The sequence below is a fragment of the Aegilops tauschii genome, chromosome 2, assembly GCF_002575655.3.
Source record: "Aegilops tauschii subsp. strangulata cultivar AL8/78 chromosome 2, Aet v6.0, whole genome shotgun sequence".
NCBI classification, from domain to species: domain Eukaryota; kingdom Viridiplantae; phylum Streptophyta; class Magnoliopsida; order Poales; family Poaceae; genus Aegilops; species Aegilops tauschii.
The window spans coordinates 79,239,621-79,261,639 of NC_053036.3; the positions used below are offsets into that span (position 1 = coordinate 79,239,621).

Genomic DNA, 22,019 nt, shown 5'->3' on the forward strand with positions numbered 1-22,019 from the left:
TACTCACAAAGCAGAAGCAAGTTCTTTTTATCGCTGGAGGCACGCTAAACCAAATTAACTTTTGTTATTCAGTTTCATCCTGGAGTAGAAACAATGAAATTACAAAAATGGTTTTCCAAAATGGTTTTCTCTAGAATGAAAAAGAACAGAGAGGGGCTCAGCACTTGCGTGCTCCCAGGGGGCGGCTCGGGCGAAACCCTAGCCGCTGCCCCTTCACCTCCTCTTATCCAGCCACCCGCCGCCGCCGGAGGAAGGTGTTGGGCGAAGCCCTACATGGTGGATGGCGGCCGGTGGGTCCTCACCACGGCTGTCGGGCCCGTCGAACCCAGGGTATCCAGGTCCGTCTGCCTTTGTCCTAGGGCACGACGCATGACGATGGCCCAACGAGTGGCCCATCGACAAGCATCACAACAAGACTCCTCACGAGGCCCCCTCAGCAGGCATCCCGAGCAGACTTAGCGGATCCGCCAAGAGCCTCGCGAGACTCCCTCACGAGGCGGTCTCCCGAGGCAACCTCCCGGAGGCAACGGGTCAAGAGCCGTTTAGTTCGGTCGCACGGGATCGTGCCCACCACGTGGGTGACGCGAGTGGCGACAGAGGTCGTGCCAACAGGCGCGGATGAGGAGGATTTCCTCTTCTGCGCTAAAGGAGCAAGGCCAGCAAGCCGGTTCCCAAAGCAACCCCCAAAGGTTGCCCGATCGGTGCAAGAAGACCAAGACGACGGGCGCGTAGAGCGGAGGTCATCCCCGAGCCCATTGATACGTCCATTTTGCATCATGTTTTCTTACTATTATTTATAATGTTGTTATCCATAATAATGCTTTTTGAAGTAATTCTAATGCCTTTTCTTTCATAATTTGCAAGGTACACACCAAGAGGGAGAATTCCGGCAGCTGGAAATCTGGACCTGGAAAAGCTACGTCAGGCCACCTATTATGCACAACTCCAAACAAGCTGAAACTTCACGGAGATTTTTTATGGATTATTTAAGAATTATTTGAGCAAATAACTACCAGAGGGGGCCCACCAGGTGGGCACAACCCACTTGGGCGCGCCAGGGAGCCCAGGCGCGCCCTGGTGGGTTGTGCTCACCCAGGCCCACCTCCGGTGCCCATCTTCTGGTATATAAGTCATTTGGACCTAGAAAAAATAAAGGGAGGACTTTTGGGATGGAGCCCGCCGTCTCGAGGCGGAACTTGGGTAGGAGCACTTTTGCCCTCCGGCGGAGCGATTCCGCCGGGGGAACTTCCCTCCCGGAGGGGGAAATCATCATCATCATCGTCACCAACAACTCTCCCATCTTGGGGAGGGCAATCTTCATCAACATCTTCAACGGCACCATCTCATCTCAAACCCTAGTTCATCTCTTGTGTTCAATCTTGTTACCGGAACTATAGATTAGTGCTTGTGGTGACTAGTAGTGTTGATTACATCTTGTAGTTGATTACTATATGGTTTATTTGGTGGAAGATTATATGTTCAGATCCATTATGCTATTTAGTACCCCTCTGATCTTGAGCATGATTATCATTTGTGAGTAGTTACTTTTGTTCTTGAGATCACGGGAGAAATCATGTTGCAAGTAATCATGTGAACTTGATATGTGTTCGATATTTTGATAGTATGTATGTTGTTATTCCCTTAGTGGTGTCATGTGAATGTCGACTACATGACACTTCACCATATTTGGGTCTAAGGGAATGCATTGTGGAGTAGCAATTAGATGATGGGTTGCGAGAGTGACAGAAGCTTAAACCCCCAGTTTATGCGATATTCCGTAAGGGACCGATTGGATCCAAAAGTTTAATGCTATGGTTAGAATTTATTCTTAATGCTTTTTTCATAGTTGCGGATGCTTGCGGGAGGGTTAATCATAAGTAGGAGGTTTGTTCAAGTAAGAACAACACCTAAGCACCAGTCCACCAACATATCAAATTGTCAAAGTAGCGAACACAAATCGAACCAACATGATAAAGTGACTAGATGAAATTCCCGTGTACCCTCAAGAACGCTTTGCTTATCATAAGAGACCGTTTTGGCCTGTCCTTTGCCTCAAAAGGATTGGGCTACCTTGCTGCACTTTTGTTACTACTATCGTTACTTGCTCGTTACAAATTATCTTGCTATCAAACTACTCCGCTACTTACAATTTCAGCACTTGCAGACATTACCTTACTGAAAACTACTTGCCATTTCCTTCTGCTCCTCGTTGGGTTCGACACTCTTACTTATCGAAAAAGCTACAATTGATCCCCTATACTTGTGGGTCATCACCCACCGGCGCGTCATGGATGGCTTTGCAGGTGAAGACCGCCTTTTGTCAGGATAGACTGCGCCCCTGTCCCCCTTCAAAATTGCCTTTGTGTGGCAACCCTTCCCGCCAATGTTTTCGGGGGAAGAGGACCAAGGAAGATATAAAAGGAGGGCAGGGTGACCACTTGTTCCTCAGCTCTTGTACACTTTCTCTCGAGCAATCCCAAGCAATCACGAGTAGGGTTTTACACCGCAAGGTGGCCTGAACCTGGGTAACCACTGTGTCATCGATCCGCTCTCGCTAGCTCGCTCTCGCCGTAGCCTCGCCGTGGTTTAGCTGTTGGTAGGGACGAGGCGGTAAGAAGGAGCTCACCCCAGTGTTCGAACCTTTGGGTCCCGGGAGCTTTGATTCCGACAACGGCAGGCGCGGATGGCGGAGCACGGACGACGGGGTGGCAGCCCCGGGATCCTAGGTGGTTATGTGGGCAGCCGATGCTGGCCCGGCGGTGGTGCTGACGGTGTTGTGGCTCGGTTCCTTGGGCTGAAAGGTTTGTGTAGCAGAGCTGGCTACGGCGTGCGGTGGCTCTGGGGTGGACGACGACATCGATTGGAACGGCGGTGGGTGCTCCCTGTAGCGCCCGGAATCGGGGCGGCGACCCCTCTTCTTCGACGGCGGAGGACTCCGGAGTCGTGTGGGCGACTCGGAAACTGGATCTCGAGGTGGTGACGGCCTTTCTAAGGCTGGCGGCGGTATGGGACATCCCCTTCATCAGCAGATCAGGTTTGATGCGGCTCGGGAGGTGACACAGGTGTCTCTTTCGGAAACATTGAGCTATGTTTGTCGCCGACCGGTGAAGCCTCGGGTGGATGCACCATCGTTGGATGTTACGCACGACGTCTCATGCAGAGGCGTCAATCATGCCTGCTACCGGCAGGTGCTGCACGGTGTCTCTGGCGGAGGTGTCATGTTTAGTCTGTTGCTGCTGGATCGAAAGTGATGCAACAGTGATGGGACCCACCACAGGCGATATGGGATGTCTGTTCTTCGGTGCCTTCTCCAGAGGTATCCGATTATCGAGGAGTTGGTAGCCGCATAAGAGATGATGGTACAAATGACTTCAAGGACGACTTTATGCACTCCGGTGGAACACACAAGATCTCTGATCAAGCTGTGTTGACGCGCGCCTGCGTCGTCTCCTTACCAAAGGTGGTGGACTGAAGCTTGGCTTTGGGGATGAGAATGTGCAGTTGAACCTTGTTTTGGACAAATCATCGTCGGCGCACGTGCGGCGATTCCTTCTTGAAGGTGTAGGCGAAGAGTTGTGTATTTTTTGTTTTGATTTCGTCTTGTGTCATAGGGTTAGTGGCTACTTGGTGGAGTTACTGTCGCGAGACATGCAACCTCGGGTTTTCTTTTCATTTTATTTTTGGGTTGATGTTGTTCAGTTGATGGATATTGCATTCTTAATAATATATGTAGTTGTGTGCATCGCTCGATGTAGAGGTCGGGGGTTATTCTCATTTTAAAAAAAACATCTATGACCTGGGACGAACTAAGCTTAGCTTATATGGTTGGGTTTCTTGATGTGGCGAACCAAACTATGGTTGGATGGTTAGGAGGACAGTGATATCCCAGCCCACCAGGGTTCAAGTCTTAGACTTGACATTGAGCTCGCATTATTCCTAGATTTATTTCAGGCTTCCGGAGATGTCCGTTCAGTGGGAGGAGACGTTCCTGTCGACTGCGAGGCGCCTGTGATGATTTCGTAAAATCTCAAGATGCTATGCCGGCCCATTCTCTTGAAGGTGCTCATAGGGGTAGGGTGTGTGAGTGCGTGCGTTTATAGGGGTAAGTGTATGCTTATGTATGTGCATGACTTTGATTGTAGTGTGTTAAAAAAAAAGATTTTGGATGTGGAACCAACCCATTTGGGTTCAGGTCCTAGACTTTTAGACACAGGTACCCACATATTTTCTGAATTATTTTAGCTTCTTCTTCGCTATTCTTTGAATGGTACAATATACTCCCTCCGTTTTAAAATAGATGACCCAATTTTGTATTAACTTTGTACTAAGTTGAGTCATCTATTTTGAAACGGGGGAGTACTTGTCATTTACGTTGTTATGTCGACTTCGTTAATTTCAAGATGTGTTGGCCTAGTCTATTGGAGGTGTAAATATGGTTGTACATGCGTGTTGCTCTTTTTTTTAGGGGGTCGTTTTTTTTCCTTTTGAGTAACCGAGGGGGGCGTGTGTGTTGAGCTAATAGGAAAAAATAGTGCGCCAAGCAGCCAAGGCTAAAGCCAAGCCAATGTTTCTCTATTGAGGCTCATCTCGTAGGAGAGAAGTCAATGGGCCGAACCCACATATTTTTCAGTATCCGGCCCAGCCCTTCTTCAGTATCCAGAGCCCCCCAAACCTAGCGTGCCGCCGTTAGCTCCACCGCCGCCGCCCGCGAGCCCCTCCCCCCGACGAGCGACGCACCCGCCGACGTTCAGGCCGCCGTCTCAGTCTAACACACGCCTCCACCACCCAGTCGGTGACCGTCAACCCGCCGACCGCCACCCATGGCAGAGACCACCGAGAACGAGCACCACACCGACGAAGAGGAAGACATGGTCGGAGAGGGGAAAGGAGGCACCGGGAGCGAAGGCGAGGAGGTTGGAGTGGCCGGCAAGAAGAGGAAGCGGCCTCTGAAGAAGAAGAGCCTGGACGGCTTCAGCAAGCGCGGGGTGTGCTACCTCAGCCGCGTCCCTCCCCACATGAACCCGTCGCACGTCCGCCAGATCTTCTCCAAGTACGGCGAGGTGCAGAGGATCTACCTCGTCCCCGAAGGTAATCCCCCGTCATGAACCGAATTGGTATGTATAATTTGTGATGATACGGTACCAAAGCTAAGCCTGCAGGGGAGGAACACAATAAGCTGAAAGTCCTACTTTTTTTTTCGTGCGAATATTCAGAGGGCAATGCAATGATGTTAGCTAGCCTAGAAAAAACAAAGGGAACGAACCATATTTATCTGATGTTCAAGTCTCCCTTGGATGATCAAGGGAAATGCGTGTAATCCCGTGCAGAGTTTCTTAGAACATGTCATCAAATGATAATCATGTTTTGCATGCTGATTGCACATGTTGCTGCGGCAGTATACTGTGCAGCGACACTGAGTTGTTTTTCCTGTCCCTCGTGGTTATACGTCTTAGAACGTGAAGTGCTCTACTGCTCTTTATAATGCTTACATATTTGTAAATGAAAAGAACCCAACTTCTTAACTGTTATGTACTAATGTCATCTCTTTCCTCCAGGTCAAGGTCATCGCAAGCATAGTAACGTAAAAGCGAAGGCTTACTCCGAAGGGTATGTTATGAAAATACACAGATGAGCTGCTTTGGAGAGACTTTGCTGAAAGTCAAACATGGAGCAATACTTACCATTGTCTACTTATTGCATTTCTGGAGTAGTCATGTAAACATATGGTAGATGATGTGTAGTATTTCACAATTTTGACATATTTTTATTGTTGTATTTGTCACCCTGCTTGTATGGCCTTAATAATGTTCCTAAAATCTGTGTAGGTGGGTTGAGTTTGCAAAGAAAAGTGTCGCCAAGAGGGTGGCTAGTCTGCTTAATGGTGAACAAATAGGTGTGTTCTCGGCTCTATGTTTCATGTGTTCTATTCTTTCTGTGTTACCGTTGGTTTACATTAGATACGCTGAACATGGATGATCTGTTCTTCCTTTTTATTGCTCAACCCTCAAACCCCTCAATTTTTTGGCCACAAAGGGTTGGTTTTGTCGGCTCTGTCATTTTTGAAGAGCTATACAATGTGTGCTAGAGAGCTCAATTATTCTCGTCTGACAATTGTTAATGACCATCTGTGTTAATGATGTATCTTATTAGGTGGGAAGAAGAGGTCGTCATTTTATTATGACATCTGGAACATAAAATATCTCAGGAAGTTCAAATGGGATGATCTGGTTGGTGAAATAGGTATGCCTGAAGTACAAAACTGCAAAGTAGCTACAAACTTCTCAGCAGTGTGAACTGATTTATATGTAGTCTAATCCTTGGAGTTTAATGCAGCTGAGAAGACTCATATCAGGGAACAGAAATTAACATTGGAGATAACAGCTGCGAAGAAACAACGTGATCATTATCTCTCTAATGCTGAAAAGTCTCGTACACAGAAATTTATTCGTGAGCGCATAAAAAAGGTATGCTCTATTGTTTAACTTCTAGCATAATTCATGTTGGGCATTTTCTTTCTGTCATGTATCATCTTTATCTATGAGTTACAGACACATGGTTTGGATATAGTAGGAAAAACTGTTCTGTTACAAGCTAGCTCGAACACTCGATATTTTCTCCCTTATTTTGCCGTTCACTGCAAGTTCATTACTAAGATCTCCATATACCTTGGTGACATCCTTGAAACAGAAGCAGAAGTCGGAAGGAAAAGAATCCAATGATGTTGGTGAGACGAATAACGATCGTCCAATTCCTCGACAGAATAGAGCAGTTGAGGAGAGAGGCCCTAATAAAAAGGCAAAGCTCTCAAAAAATATTCTGGCCGGAGTAAGTGTGCAGCCCTCTGGCAGTTTATCTGGTGGTGCTTTTATGTTAGCTAGCTAGTCATTTGACCTGCTTTCATCGCACTTGCAGGTATTCGGTGGTTCATCATGATCGATTTTGATTCTTGGTAGATTGGAGCATTGCAACCTGAATGTTCTAGCACAAGATCATTGCTGTCTTCACCATCTGCTCCGCCTTTGTAGATTAGTCTGTCATTTTTTGTAATGGAGGGTGAATGGTTTGGTCGTTTGGTGATTGTGCTTCTGCTGTAATACTGGGATGGATGTACACTGTTGTTAATTTGAAACAGTGAAGTAATATTACCCTGTATTGGCCATACTAGCACAAATGCCCGTGCGTTGCAACGGGAGACAAAAAACCCACTTTACTAATGCAATGGCCCACATCATGAGACATGATGATATCTACAAACTCCTTGAAATCCTCCACATTGTCACATGAGAAACAACATCATATGAGGAGTGTTTTACAAAGATCACACATCTTTACTATGATATAACAGAGAAAAGTGTGGAGTTTGAGTCGCACACAGTAGGACTCTGAGTCCGATTCCTTGTACTTTGGTGACGGGTGCTAGTGAGTTGATCAGAAAAATAAGAGTGAAGATGTTTTCTGTTCTCAGAAAAGTATAGCACATGACCAACAAAAAATGAACACCTTTTTATTGTGATTTAGACTTTTTTTTGCATGTGTTATACGTAATATTTTTCTCTTGAGTTAAAAAATTTCGGTACGTCCAATATTAGTATTACAACGTCATATCTTAGTTCTTGACGTCAACAGTTCTGATATAAAGAAGTGGTTCAACTGTGGCATATGCACCTAAACAAAACACCTACCAATTCAGTTACAAACGAAGCGGTTCAATAAATTTAGACACAAAAGAAGAAATTCATCGGCCTCCACCGTGTAGGTAAATTATGATATTTTTGCACCAGACCGTCTGATCTGGTAGACCGGTCGCACATATGATGATGATCCAATTGCATGGTCCTATCATGTCCGCCGTGGGTGATGTTGTGTAAGCCGTGCGTTCGCACATCACATTAATTTTTTGAATAACTCCCCCCGCAAAAATATTTTTTTTAATAACTCAAAATCATGATTGGCCACGATCTAAGTTTTTCTCCGGTGCAAAGGCATCTAATTTTGTATATGCTCATTTTTTTTGTATGTGCTCAAGTCTCAACTTGCATGTTCCATAAAAAAATTGCACGCATGTTTTTTTATATATTTCTGACTCATAATGGAGTGTAACGTACATGATTTTTGTTCCAAATATGGTTTCTCCCTATACGAGCTCCCCAGCCCGACATTGACCTTTTCTTTCCGAGATGGTTTCCTCATTCCTTGTTTGGTTTTTAATCACATGTGAAATCCCTCGTTCTTTCCTTATTATCTCAATTCCTCTTTCTTTCCTTATATTCTCTCTTCCTTATTCTCATTCCTTGTTTGGTTTTTAATCACATCTGAAATCTCTCGTTCTTTCCTTATTATCTCAATCCCTCTTTCTTTCCTTATATTCTCTCAATGCCTCTTTCCTTTCTTATTATGAGACATCTGATTTCCTCCGTAATGATTCCTGAGATGGCTCCTCGATATCCAAAAGAAAATCAAGACGTATATAAATTAGGAAAATTAGATCTAAGGGAGCGAGGTGGGACTATTTAATAGGTTAATCAACATTGTATTCTCATATGTTGCCATCCAGCTTAGTCCAGATTTTTTTTTGTCGGCCGCCTGGGATTATTTGACAGGTGTGAAACCTTTTGTTCAAACATGAAAACATCCTAGCTCAACTGGCGACGGCTTGGCATGTTAGGTCTGGAGGTTTTGAGTTTGATCGCACCGAAAAACAGTTTTTTTCTGCCTTCTTTTATACAAAAGTTGGGCCGGCTGACTTGGGCCAGATAGACGTTTGACAAAAATTTTGATGGGCTGTCTGAGTTAGACATAGCCACAGCGACGACGGACGACATCGTTGACGGCGGATGAAATGATCGTAATGACGGACGAAACTACATACGGTTTCCCGAATTAGTACCGCCTCACGTATGTTTTAAATTCAAACTGAAAAGCGTAAATTCACGGGAAGAAATGTATTGTGACGGTGAACCCGACAAAGTCAATCCATACTTTATTATTATTAGGGAAAGATGACTGGGAAGATTTCAATTCTATTATACTAAGAAACCAAGTGAAAAATCCTTTCAGCTGCATTTTCTGTTCACAAGATTTGCACACTTTGGCAAGATATATATTTTGGCTTGCAATTATACCTATATATAAGTCAGGCGGCATATAAGTTTAGTCAAAGTTTATTTTATTGTCAAACTGACGGTCAAAGTTTACCAAAAAATGTGTAAAGTCCTTGTAGCACTATTTTTGAACTGGCTGCATTTGGCAAAATCGATGCTCATTTTCAGGCTTCATCCTGTCTCTAATTAATTTTCTCCGAGTGCTTTAGTGATTAGAAATAAAATTATGAAGTGCCCTGACGGCAAACCCTTGGATATATAAAGATCAAAATTATGCAACGCAAGAAATGCCAATAGCAGACAAGCTCTACAATGTCCTGAAGCACAAAGTAGCACAGTGGGGCGCCATGTTCTCCTGCAACCAGAAGACCTACCTACCTACCCGACCTAGCAAACTGGCAAAAAGATCTATATAGCCCTTCTATTCCATGAAAATGGGTATTATGTTATCCAGTCAGGTGCCTCACTGACCACTTCAAGTACAAAAAGGAAATTACAAAGCCGGAGCAATGATTATTAACAAAGGATTTTTTAGTGTTTACATTATTGTACACACACTATCCGACGGAGATGCCGTGGCTTCAGCAGAGTTCAAGATCATAACCTCAAAGCTGAAGGCATCAAGATGAAGGCAAAAATAAAGGGCATCATGCTCGTCTCGCCTCGAGAAAAAGCGCGGGCATCAATCGAAAGATTGGAACTGATGCAAAAAAAAATAGTGACAGCTGGGGCACCGCACAAAATAATCCATCTAGTCCCTTCCTAGCTATCTCAAGCATGCCTGCGATCCTGTATCGTATAATACACAAAATATTATTGGAGGAATGACCCAACATTGAAAAAAAAATAGCACCAAAATTCTAAAGGAGTAGCTAGAATGAATAATATAGCCACACACGACAATGGCATACAATCACAAACGGCATATATATCAGATAAAGGTTTCCCTAATACTGTTTCTAGTACTGGTACTGTTGAATAATACGGCATTAAATTGCTGGGCTGATGTTCTGATAATAATTTCAAACGCAAGTGCTTCAATGGAACAAAGGCATCGATTGTACTCCCTCCGTCCCATAAAATAAGATCGTTTTGCAAGATGTTTTAGCTTGCAAAACTGTCTTATATTATGGGACGGAGGTAGTAGTAAATTAAGACGAATCGCAAATATAAGAAGCATATTAAACATTACTCCCTCCATTCCTAAAAGTAAGGCGTATTTTGTTTCGTTAAGACATGCATTTGACCAACAATTACTCCATAATACAAAGTTATACTCCCTCCGGTCCTTTTTACTCCGCATATTAGATTTGTGTCAAGTCAAACTTTACAAAGTTTGACCAAATTTATATTAAAAAATATCAACATCTACAATACTCAATATATATACTATGAAACTACATTTCATAATGAATCTAACAATGTTGATTTGGCATTGTGAATGTTGATCCATTTTTTCTATAAGTTTGGTCAATGTAGCGATACGTTGACTTCGGACAAAACTTATATGCAGACTAAAAAGGACCGGAGGGATATGACATGAAATTTGTGTCACTAGATTCGTATATAAAAGTAGTACTTTGTTATGACAGTGATTTTGCATCACATAAATCATATATTAAAAGAGTAATTGTTGGTCAATTGTCTTAACGAAACGAAATACGCCTTATTCATCGGAACGGAAGGAATACATAATATTGAGAATCAGGCAAATACATACTTGTCTGTATGGACCCTTTGCCTAATCCTCTGCCAGAATCAGCTTGTGCGAAATGAGGTGCAATGAGAGCATCCAATTTGACAACCCAGAGTGCAACTGCAGACGTCGTTTGTGGCATCGTTTGGAAGTATACAGTAATGTCATCCAGATATGAACTAAAGCTTACTACTGATGAGCTTTGGTACAACCAATCCTCATCAATTGCCCCAACAAAATCAACAAGAACCTGCAGGGAAGAAACATGGCAAAACAAAAGCCAGTACATACTGTATAAATTACCTGAAACTGAATGAATGTTCTGATATTACGATGTAAACAGGAAAAAGATACTGACCTGCAAAAGCTCGGGTAATGATGATGTTCGTCGCAGCCGCTTAACCCACAGGTTGTGCGAAGACTTCATCCACAAACCAGCAAAAGCTGCCGTAGGCATAAGTGCCTACATCAGCGCACACAAAATGAGGGGGGAAATATGATTAGGAAGCTGCTATGAAATACACACGCTATTTGTGACCAAACAAGTGACTGGCGATCCAGTACAGAAACATAACTCAACTTTGAATCACCATGTATCATAGTTTCTTAACGTAGATCCCAGACAATAAACTCTGCGTAGAACAACCATTTTCTAGTACTCACCTCAATAGCATGAATGGCTGCTTTAAGTGCCTGTAGCTGCGAAGGAAGAACTTTATGATTTGGCACATCGTACAAATCCTCAGGCTCCCTGCATGTTGCCACATGTATAGCATATCTTTCTTCAAGATCAAAACCAACCTCAAAAGTAGAGTGGCATATTCTGCAATGTTTTTCATCTCTCCAATACAGATCATGACAACTTTCACAATGAACGAGTGATTCCTTAAATGATCTCTTGCCACACTTAACAGCAGTGAGAGAAGAATAGAAAGAAGTCCAGATCCATTTATCTAACGCTTGCAACCTTTCCCACTTTGACATCTTCTCATCACTTCTCCTCCCAACTTCAATTCCTATTGCAGATGATGCATTTTGAAGATTACCAGCTAGATATGTTGGAACAGAAGCACTGTCAATGTCTGATAGGGGTGAAGCTCCATCTCCACTACTTGGCTTGGGTGAATATCTGTTTCCACTGCTTGTCTCGGAATGAGAAGAATCAGATGATGCTGTGAGCGCAACTACACACCCATCTTCCAAGTGTTTTTTCATGCCTTCAAAAAGACATGATTGCCTCTTTTTCATTGATGCAAGAAGATGAGCTTCCCTGGTGCCTCTGATGTCTAGGACAGACAATAGCGAGAGTAAATCCTGCAATGCAAACAAAAAAAGAGCCAGTAACTTTATTTGTGGAAGTTTAACCTCAAGTGATTAAATAAGAGGCAAATTTAGATACTGCGCAAATTAAGCAGGTGGGCAACCTGTGGTGAATCTATCACTTCCCAGTGACCATCTTCTGAGGATTCAAAGTAAACCCTACGGTGCCCTGGATCATCTGCTCTACAAGGGCCAAGGAAGAGCCAGTAATTGTTATATCTGCGATCTGATCCTAAGAGAACAATTTGTGGCTGATGTGCAAATCCTGTGGGTGATTCGTTAGCTCCAGAGTAAGCAATGTAATCCCGACTCCTCAGGCTTCCTGATTGTCCTTGCATAGAAGAATCAAAACTGTGCGAGCTTCCTGGTCTATTTAAGTACTCATCACTAGATTGATAAATGGTTCTTGTACACTTCTTTATCTTCCCACCTGACGCATGCGACTGTGCTCTCTGTATGCTAGACAGGACACTTTGTGGTTCCTATGAAAGGTAGAAAACAATAATATAAGATTCTGCAGCTTTCCAACAAGGCATACGAAGGCTGATCTTTAACTTGGAACGTGAACACAACAAAGTTATCCAAGATTAAGTTTCCCAACAAATGAGAAATGGCTATTGTATGCATTTTCACTTCGAATACTTCAAATGAGTTATACGGTAACATAAGGCAGGGCGGCAGGCACTATCCACTTAAGATGTCCATATACATATCCTAGTGAAAGTAGTATCCACTTAAAATGTCCATTTCTCTTAATTCTGCCTAAGCCGTAAGGAGACACGATCATAGTATAGTTAGGAACTTAGGATAATCAATTATAAGTGCGATCATTTATGTTAGTTGTGCAGAAGTGGATAAAGCACATCAACAGAAGAAGAAAATTCAGTGGAGGTAAATTTGCATAAATAGTTCATGGGTTTGGATGATTTAAAGGAAAAAAGAACTGACATAATGCCATAATCTTCTAAAAAATCAGACCTTGCTCTCTTAACTCATCTGATCACTTCTAAGAACATCCAAACTATTCATGTACTTACATTACCAAGACAGAGCACTATAGTCAGCTAGCAAACTTCATACAGGGCAACATTAACAATAATGATCCTTCAAGTCCTGGACGGTCGTTTTGCAACTTCAGTACTCCCTCCGATCCATAACAAGTGTTGCAGTTTTGAACTAAGGTTGAACTAACCTTAGCTCAAAACTGCGACACTTATTTTGGATCGGAGGGAGTAAGGTTTAAGCAATGATGCCTTGGACAAAGATGAGATGTTGCAATTGAAATATACCGGAACAGAGTGAAGGTTACCTCAAGCCTTGGGACAGAACCAGCACCAGAAACAACATCTATCAAAGCAACCAAGCAATCCAACTTCTCATCGATGCTTAGGTCTGAGTACTCGCCTTCCATCAACCCCAGAAGCCATCGTTCTCCAGAATAACTTTCATCAATTTCACTGCATTTATTCATATTTTTATGTACGTTTTTCTGTCTCCACCTGACAATTCTACTTTCATGCTCAGCATAACTCTCTTGTGGACCATCAGATTCATCACCACTGCTGCTAGCATCCCTATCATCATCAACAGTTCCAGAATCCTCGGTATCTGATCTAGGATCTTCTTTGCCTTTAATCCGAGGATCAACACGGAGACGATATGCAGAAGGCGCAATCTTCTCAAACAATGTGATGTCACTAGAGAGAGTTGAGAAAATAAGCTGCTCTACTTCTGATGCACCAGAGAGATTAAGACCAATAATCTGAAGAGAACAATCAAGTAAATGCCACGGAGATACTCAACCAAAAGTATATACAGAAGGCCAGCTATCATCAATATGAACAGTTCATTTCAGAAACTACCTGTGGTGATTTGGCAAGTTCAGCAACCTTTAACCCACCGCTTCCTTTCTTAGACAATAGTGCAAACAATTCACCTTTCAGTGTACGAGGACGTAACCCATATTTAACCATTTGATTTTTTTCCTATAATTGAATAAAAGGATATGTGTTACTTTGAATCATAATAGAAGTATTGTAGAGGGGATCTATTGCTACAGCATATATACAAATATTGGTAGCTGTAACCTGAAAGGCATGCACACCCACATACAAGTGTCAGATCTAGAATAATGAGGTGTCTCATTAAGTACCTTGTTAAAGAAATTCCGATTCAGCATATGATGATCTGAACCAAAACCTGAAGCAACCAGAACCTGGCGTAGTATTTCAACCCAAGTAAGAGAATTCAGGGATTTGATCCAAAAATTCACATCGAATTCTTGTTCTCTAACCTGAAAGAGAAACATAGAGGCAAACCATTTAGCTATTGCATTTTTCAGATTAAGTTCTTCAAACAGGAAGCAGGTATGCAGGATGACAGTTCTCTTATGCATTCATTCAAGACATTCGCCCTAATGAAGCAGCATCAAGTAGTCTGAATTCTATCTAGTTACCTCCCATTGAATCTATAAGAAAAGAAAGCAAGACAATTACTAGCTCAGTGAAACTCAGACTCTGGTCCACATTCTACGGGAAGTATGACAAGACGAACACCTCAACTGAAACAGAAGTTTGGTGCTGCAATTGACAAAGTCATGGAATTAAGTAAATGTAAATATGAGAAGAATAGCATAGTCCATTTCTTCACACAAAGTAGTATGATTTATCAGACCATACAGGAAGATAAGGATCATGCTGATGTCACACTTATTGGCTATTGCACGGTCACTGTTACTCAATGTAATGAATTACGATGAACACAAGTCAGTAGCCTCATGCTACTAGAAAACAAAGCCGATTCATCCTACGCTGTCATTTATTAGACCCTGTAGGCCCATATTGTTCTTCAAGGAAATCATTAACTTGATATCCAGAGCAGACTGGAACAGGACAACAACAACAACAACAACAACAAAGCCTTTAGTCCCAAACAAGTTGGGGTAGGCTAGAGGTGAAACCCATAAGATCTCGCAACCAACTCATGGCTCTGGCACATGGATAGCAAGCTTCCACGCACCCCTGTCCATAGCTAGCTCTTTGGTGATACTCCAATCCTTCAGGTCTCTCTTAACGGACTCCTCCCATGTCAAATTCGGTCGACCCCGCCCTCTCTTGACATTCTCCGCACGCTTTAGCCGTCCGCTATGCACTGGAGCTTCTGGAGGCCTGCGCTGAATATGCCCAAACCATCTCAGACGATGTTGGACAAGCTTCTCCTCAATTGGTGCTACCCCAACTCTATCTCGTATATCAACATTCCGGACTCGATCCTTCCTCGTGTGGCCACACATCCATCTCAACATACGCATCTCCGTCACACCTAACTGTTGAACATGTCGCCTTTTAGTCGGCCAACACTCCGCGCCATACAACATTGCGGGTCGAACCGCCGTCCTGTAGAACTTGCCTTTTAGCTTTTGTGGCACTCTCTTGTCACAGAGAATGCCAGAAGCTTGGCGCCACTTCATCCATCCGGCTTTGATTCGATGGTTCACATCTTCATCAATACCCCCATCCTCCTGCAACATTGACCCCAAATACCGAAAGGTGTCCTTCCGAGGTACCACCTGGCCATCAAGGCTAACCTCCTCCTCCTCACACCTAGTAGTACTGAAACCGCACATCATGTACTCGGTTTTAGTTCTACTAAGCCTAAACCCTTTCGATTCCAAGGTTCGTCTCCATAACTCTAACTTCCTATTTACCCCCGTCCGACTATCGTCAACTAGAGCATAACAAAAAAAAGTGCATGGTAATGAAACGGCTCGACAAATTGCTCAACTCCAGCACTAGTCTAAGACCATATACTTTGACTTCCAAATGCAGCATCATATTCGAACTATAAACTTTACACAGTGTGCAGCAAACTCGCCAACACTTCTGCCAACATAAATAAATATACCCAACAAGGTACAATCAGACTGAAGAAAACTAATAAAATGAACCTACTACTAAGTTCTCCACTCATTCAAAATTCATCTGTAAACTGTCCGACAATGCTGAAATGACGCCACAGCATAATAGCTAATGAACTAAAGTGTACAGCACATTTCAAAACTCACAAAGTTCAGAAAGCTTAAGAATCTGCTATCTTTAGACGATCTTGGAACAAACACACTGCTGCTGCCCCTTTCTGTGTTTAACATAAGTAGCTTGAGAAGACTGACATGTACTTTCCCCAACAACGAGGAGTCCTGGAGGTCACATTTGAACAATAAGAAAATAATACAGCAAATTATACCAATTTCAGGGAGATTTAACAAAATTTGCACCTTGTCATGGAATGCTTGTGCAAACTCATCAAACGTAAAGGGATGAACATCCATACTACCAAAATGTGTGTAGACAAACCGGACAACCTGCCAAGAATATTTTCGAATTAACAGATGCTGGCCACAGTTTCAACATGAAAACTAGTAGAGGAAAGGTGGGCGCACTAAAATCTACAAACACGGCAGTAACACAAACAATAAGTGAAGGAAGAAAGAATTTCTCAGTTAACCAAGCACATGTGGGCTATTTAGATTTTTAACAACATGCTTAGGCCATTAATGTTCCAAACAAAATAACCAAATATATTATAGGAGACATGTCTAATATTCCTGCTGCCCAGATGCAACTAAATCCAGTAAACTACTGGTTGGATTCATGAACTAAATTGATACCAGTATGGAAAGATTATTGAAGCCAGTTTTGTTCTACGACCAGCATAAGACATGTACGATCATTCACTAATCACTATACAGTAAATTCCATAAGTTAATAGAATATAGAAGTTGGAAGACTGATCATGAGCTTTTTTTTCATTTCATGTAATGTAAATTCCATTAGTGATGATAATGCTACTCATGTATTCTCAAAGTAATGTGTTGCATTTAACCTGGAAGAGCTTTTTCACCATTTCAGGTGATGACTCCCAAGGTTTTGTGGGAAATGGTTGTTTCATCCTGACACTTGGTGGAGGAAACCTGGCAAGTAAATCTGCAAGAGAAGCACTAATACTTGAGTAAATTGGCTTATATTAGAAAAAATGAGAACAAAGAGGTAGAGGATGATATTGCAAACCTTTACAAAGGGGGCAGCCATGTCTCCCAGTGGAAGAAAGATGAGCTGAACATCTTAACAGATTAGGACCTGCTTGTAACTCACTGAGCTCAAGCTCCTCATCATCAACTAAAGTAGCTTGTTCAGTTCGTAGTTCTGAGGATTCTGATTCATCAACTGAAAGATGGCACTCCACTGAAGGATGCTCCGTCAAATCAGTAACTCTGCCACATGGCACCTAAAATAGCGAGAAATCACCATTAGCATACTACACAAAAGGCAGATTAAGTTCCGTTTAACCAGATTAAAAAGGTCAAATTGCAAATATATATATGCTTTCCTTCCAAATGACCGCCATTTAATAGCTTTACAGGTCTAGATTCTCATTCTAGAGGACTAGAAGTTAGCTCATTATCTCCATATGTGGACTTCTCCAAGTAATAAAGCTTACTTTTCTTTTACTCGGTGGAGGTCTACTCTTTTTGTTTACTTTCTTCCGTGGCAAAGTTTGTCTCTGCACCAAATAAGGTTAAAAGAAGGAAATTCTGAGTTGCTAATTCAGAATATACAACTACTAAAGTTTCAAATAACATAGGCTGTATCAGATCAAATTACATAAGCAACTTTACTTGGGCAAGCTTTCCACCACAATCTTCGAATGGTCTCAGTGACCTCAAGCAACCGCTTTCATCAATGAAACTGGAGCAATCTTGAATTTCTGCAGTTTGGGAATACATTGCATGCCACACTGTCATTAGACCTTTGCCCTTTCCATGCTTCCTCACAGGATCATTGTTCTCAAATGGCAAAGTGGATCTCTGAGCAGTAGGCGACATGATCTGCAGATGAACATATTTTTAGAAAGGTGGGCATCTGACGTTAGAGATCTCAATATAACAAATGGAAACAAATTAACATGGATTACAATAACAAAAAAGGGACAATAAGCACAAAATATCAGTTTAGCTGACAGCATCTTCATCTCAGGCACTAAAATAATTTGTCAATCAGCAACTGGCAAAAGAACACAAGAATTTTAAGAAACAAATACGGTGGATCTCTAATCTTACATCTAACCAAATAAAAATGAACATTAGAGTGCCTTCAGAAAGACTGTTACGGCAAATAGCTGAATAAAAGTGATACTAAGGCAGGAACTGTAAATCTTTTATACCAATTCAAATGTGGGGGCCATCTCTTGGCCCACAAAATACAGGGGATTTCTTATTATATATCCTGGCCCAAAAGTTTCCAGAAACCATTGTTCTAATTACAAAAAAGAGGCCTGATAAGAAAATAAAGATAATGCTGGATCAGACTGACTACCAGCAGTCCAGCACAGAAGATGACACTAGCTCATGATCATGATGGCACCAAATGGTATGGCAACAACCAGTAAACAATGATTAACACAGGAAACAAAATATGTGCTAGAAACGACAATGAAAATGTGTACTTAGCCTAAATAGTGAGTTAGTGACTATGCTTTCCTAAAAGGCTCTGGTACTGAAAACCAAAAATTATGCTTGACCATACTGACTATAAGCACCAGTCGTCATTAGCCACACACAGTGAGACGAGGCACGGCACCAACAGGAAACAAAAGCTGTGCTAGAAATGAAAATGAACACTTGAGCAGCCTAGCAATACCTTTCTCTTCTTCAAAACGCTTTGATCCTGGTAGGATTGATGTCCTGTGGTATCTGCGATCAATTCAACATGATATTGTGAGGGTATTAACCACATCTACAGAATGCAATTCGAACATTAAGTATGCAAAATATGTTAGCAGCATTAGTGTTAGAAAAGATCAAATGGGGATTGAAGGTGCTTGCAGATCCTGCTAATTCTACTCTCCTTGTTTACTCAGAAGTCTAGTTTAGTGCCATTACAAAGCAACCACAATTTGAAGCACAAATGAATAGGACGAACACAATCAAGCACAAGCTGCTCGATAAAATCTCCGTGTTACAAATGAGTGAAGCCCAACGAAAAGGTTGGGACTTCCATAGCATGCTAACTCGTTAACACAATTAGTATTATTTTGAGATGGACACAAGAATGAGGGAATGCATGGCCGAAAGAGAAGGATGAAACTTACATAGCATGGTAAATAAACAATTACAGTAAATAGCAGTGTTTTGAGATGGAACATAAGAAGTGCTACACTTACCAAACAAAAAATGAGACAATTACCAGAGTTGTTAACAGAACTGTGTGGTTGGTTAAGCTTCAAATCAGGTCTTTTGCATGGTTTAACCTAATGGGACACATAGATAGAAAAATATGTCTATGATGATAAATGACTTTCTCAGTAACCTTTAGTGCTACTAGAGACAGACCCCTGAGCCCTGACATGGACATGTGCCCTTTCAGGAAGGGGATCGAAATCACCCCCAAGAGATGGACCATCCTTGCGGAAGACTTTCCTCGGAATATAATCCTTCAGAAATAGGACTTGTGATCGAAGTGTGTGTTTCTCTCCTACAAGGCTCATACTCCTACCAAGGCTGCAAACCTTCAATACCTTGCATTGGAGATTGACTTGAATTGGAAGACCTGCTGCTGCTACATCTAGGCCAATTTGATCTTGCACTAGCTTGTGTTTCCATGTGAACCTCTGCAGCTTCCATGTGCCTCCTCTCTTTCCGCCTCCGATCTTTGAACCATATTCTGACCTGGTTGTAAGTCAAACCAACAGATGCCGCGTACTCTGTCACGTCCTCCGGATTCGGATATTGTACCTCTGGATCGGGTAATTTTTAGCCACCGCACAAAAAGTTGAACAACAAAAAAATAAGATATGACAGCAGGAAAAGAGCTTGAAACACTAGCACATGTTTACCAGAATAAAAACTCTCCAGCATCTGGATTTGCAGGGGAGATTTCTTTGTCCCTGCATTATCGCTCTTGGCTAGAAATCCTTTGGCCATCATCTGGAGAAGACCATAATTAGGTATCAGCGCACAAAGCAGGCGAGTGACAGTAAACACCATGTTACAAACCACTAAGGCCCAGTTCTTTTCAGCTTTTGATTCTCCAAAATCAGCTTTTGGGAAACTTGTCACAAAATCAGCTTCCCACAGAATCAGCCGTCGAGTTCTTTTCCAAGATTGTGGTCTGGGATTATGGGATGAGTTGTGTGCTAGAATATCTGCAATGTCCCTGAACTAAAACTGGGTGTTGACAGTACCATTGTCGATAGCATTCACATTAAAAATAGCATTCAAATTATTACTCCCTCTGTCTCATAATATAAGAGCGTTTTTTATACTAGTGTAGTGTCAAAAACGCTCTTATATTATGGGATGGAGGGAGTAGCACATAGAAGAAGCAAAAAAAAAACATTCACAGTTGCATTGAGTAATCACAGTAGCAATTTTTTTAACCAAGTCATCTTCCCTTCACAGTACCATCGAGCATTCACAGTAGCCAAAGAAATTACATGCCTGGTCCATGCATCCATCCGTCTACGAAAAACCTAGCACCATTGATCCATCCATCAAGCAAATCATGTACTACTAAGCATCTACATACATCCATCTTATCCAACTTCCATCGTTCCATGTACGGGAGAGGAACTAGAACAGAGAGATGAACAGAAACCGAAGGAGAGGAGGAGAGGCTCACCAGGCAGCGGTGCAAGGAGAGCTGCAGCCGGCGGGATGGGCTCGTTGGGGACGGCGGGGGAAGCGAGTGGCCGGCGGGATGGGCGCGTCGGGCCGTGGGGGGGCGGAGGAGTGCAGAGCCGTCGGGAGGGGGCAGGAGGCGGGACGGATGAATTCTTGGGACGGCGGGATGGCCGCGTGGGGGCCGCGCTCGCAGGCTCCTCCAGGGCGGCGGGGAGGGCGCCGGGCGTCCGAGGGGGGAGGGAGGAGGAGAGGTAGGGGCGACGCGGGGGCTGCAACCTGGCGGCGGGGAATGGAGGGAGAGGGGAGGGACGCCCAAAACCCTTACTGACGAGTGGGCCGCCGTTTTCCCTTAAACCCTTGGAGAAGGGGAATGGCCGAATGGTTGGTTAGGAGAAATATCTGCGGTGTGTTCTTCGTCCACGTCGGCCCCTGCACGTGTTGCTCCCGGGTTGTGTTGTGAGTTGTGACTGCTCTCAGCATTTAAGCTCGTGAACACAAAGTGAGATTCCTGAAGCTACCATTTCCCGGGCCTTTTAGTGTTTTGTAACACGGTGTTTCCTGTCACTCACCTGCTTTGTGCGCTGAGACTCATCTACTCCCTTCGTTGCTAAATATTTATCTTTCTAAAGATTTCAACAAATAACTACAAACGGAGTAAAATGAGTGAATCTGCACTCTAAACTATGTCTATATACATCCGTGTGTGGTAGTCCATTTGAAATCTCTAAAAGGACAAATATTTAGGAATGGAGGGAGTACTTGGCTTCGGCCATCGCTCGTATCACGGCACAACAAAAATAGGCATCCAAATACAAAGTATGATACACATTAGTTAGGCTAGAGAGAGAGATGGGGGGTTTCTGTGAGAGTGACGGCTGCGGCTGGGTTTGGCTAGGGTTTTCACATTTTTTAGTGAATGATATTTAGTGTCTACATGTCATAATGAATAAAAATACGGATACACGGGTATGGATGTTGCCTTTCCATACCTGTACCCGGCTTACCTGATGGGTATAATATTTTTTTTCATTTACAAATTCATGGGTATTTTTTCCCAAACCGTTATCCTAATAGGGTTTTTACCATCGGGTTTGCGGGTAGCGGGTACCTATTGCCATATTGACAAATAGCTCTCCCCTCAACACTTTGTAGGGTTCACTTCACTCCTCCTTTTTCGAAAAGGAGATTTTTTTTCTTTTGAAAGGAGGTTGGCGTGGTGGTTTGC

General features: G+C 42.8%; 2 protein-coding genes across 2 annotated transcripts; one reads left to right on the forward strand and one right to left on the reverse strand.

Annotated features, from left to right (window-relative positions):
- The first annotated feature begins 4,584 nt into the window (after positions 1-4,584).
- Positions 4,585-7,152, forward strand: LOC109773206 (pre-rRNA-processing protein ESF2). Its single transcript, XM_020331901.4, has 7 exons — positions 4,585-5,088; positions 5,556-5,607; positions 5,826-5,893; positions 6,151-6,240; positions 6,334-6,464; positions 6,688-6,825; positions 6,913-7,152. The coding sequence occupies exons 1-7, from the start codon at positions 4,821-4,823 to the stop codon at positions 6,931-6,933; spliced, it is 768 nt and encodes a 255-aa protein (XP_020187490.1). The 5' UTR covers positions 4,585-4,820; the 3' UTR covers positions 6,934-7,152.
- A 2,210-nt stretch (positions 7,153-9,362) lies between these two features.
- Positions 9,363-21,112, reverse strand: LOC109773205 (homeobox-DDT domain protein RLT3). The gene is made up of 18 exons (XM_020331900.4): positions 20,793-21,112; positions 20,008-20,098; positions 19,690-19,908; positions 18,813-18,865; positions 17,792-18,001; positions 17,614-17,676; positions 17,184-17,400; positions 16,999-17,099; positions 16,391-16,477; positions 16,181-16,312; positions 14,270-14,410; positions 13,980-14,102; positions 13,427-13,879; positions 12,222-12,599; positions 11,461-12,111; positions 11,156-11,260; positions 10,822-11,047; positions 9,363-9,890 (listed from the first exon to the last, which is right to left on the reverse strand). Exons 2-18 carry the CDS (start codon positions 20,096-20,098, stop codon positions 9,868-9,870), a joined length of 3,273 nt encoding a protein of 1,090 aa, XP_020187489.1. The 5' UTR covers positions 20,793-21,112; the 3' UTR covers positions 9,363-9,867.
- Between the last annotated feature and the right edge of the window lie 907 nt (positions 21,113-22,019).

Coding starts and splice junctions, on each gene's coding strand:
- LOC109773206 (XM_020331901.4), top strand. CDS start 4,821: ATGGCAGAGACCACCGAGAACGAGCACCACACCGACGAAGAGGAAGAC. Junction 5,089..5,555: donor GATCTACCTCGTCCCCGAAG/GTAATCCCCCGT, acceptor TCTTTCCTCCAG/GTCAAGGTCATCGCAAGCAT. Junction 5,608..5,825: donor GCGAAGGCTTACTCCGAAGG/GTATGTTATGAA, acceptor AAATCTGTGTAG/GTGGGTTGAGTTTGCAAAGA.
- LOC109773205 (XM_020331900.4), bottom strand. CDS start 20,098: ATGATGGCCAAAGGATTTCTAGCCAAGAGCGATAATGCAGGGACAAAG. Junction 18,002..18,812: donor GCGTTTTGAAGAAGAGAAAG/GTATTGCTAGGC, acceptor GTTCATCTGCAG/ATCATGTCGCCTACTGCTCA. Junction 16,478..16,998: donor TGGTGAAAAAGCTCTTCCAG/GTTAAATGCAAC, acceptor TATTCTTGGCAG/GTTGTCCGGTTTGTCTACAC.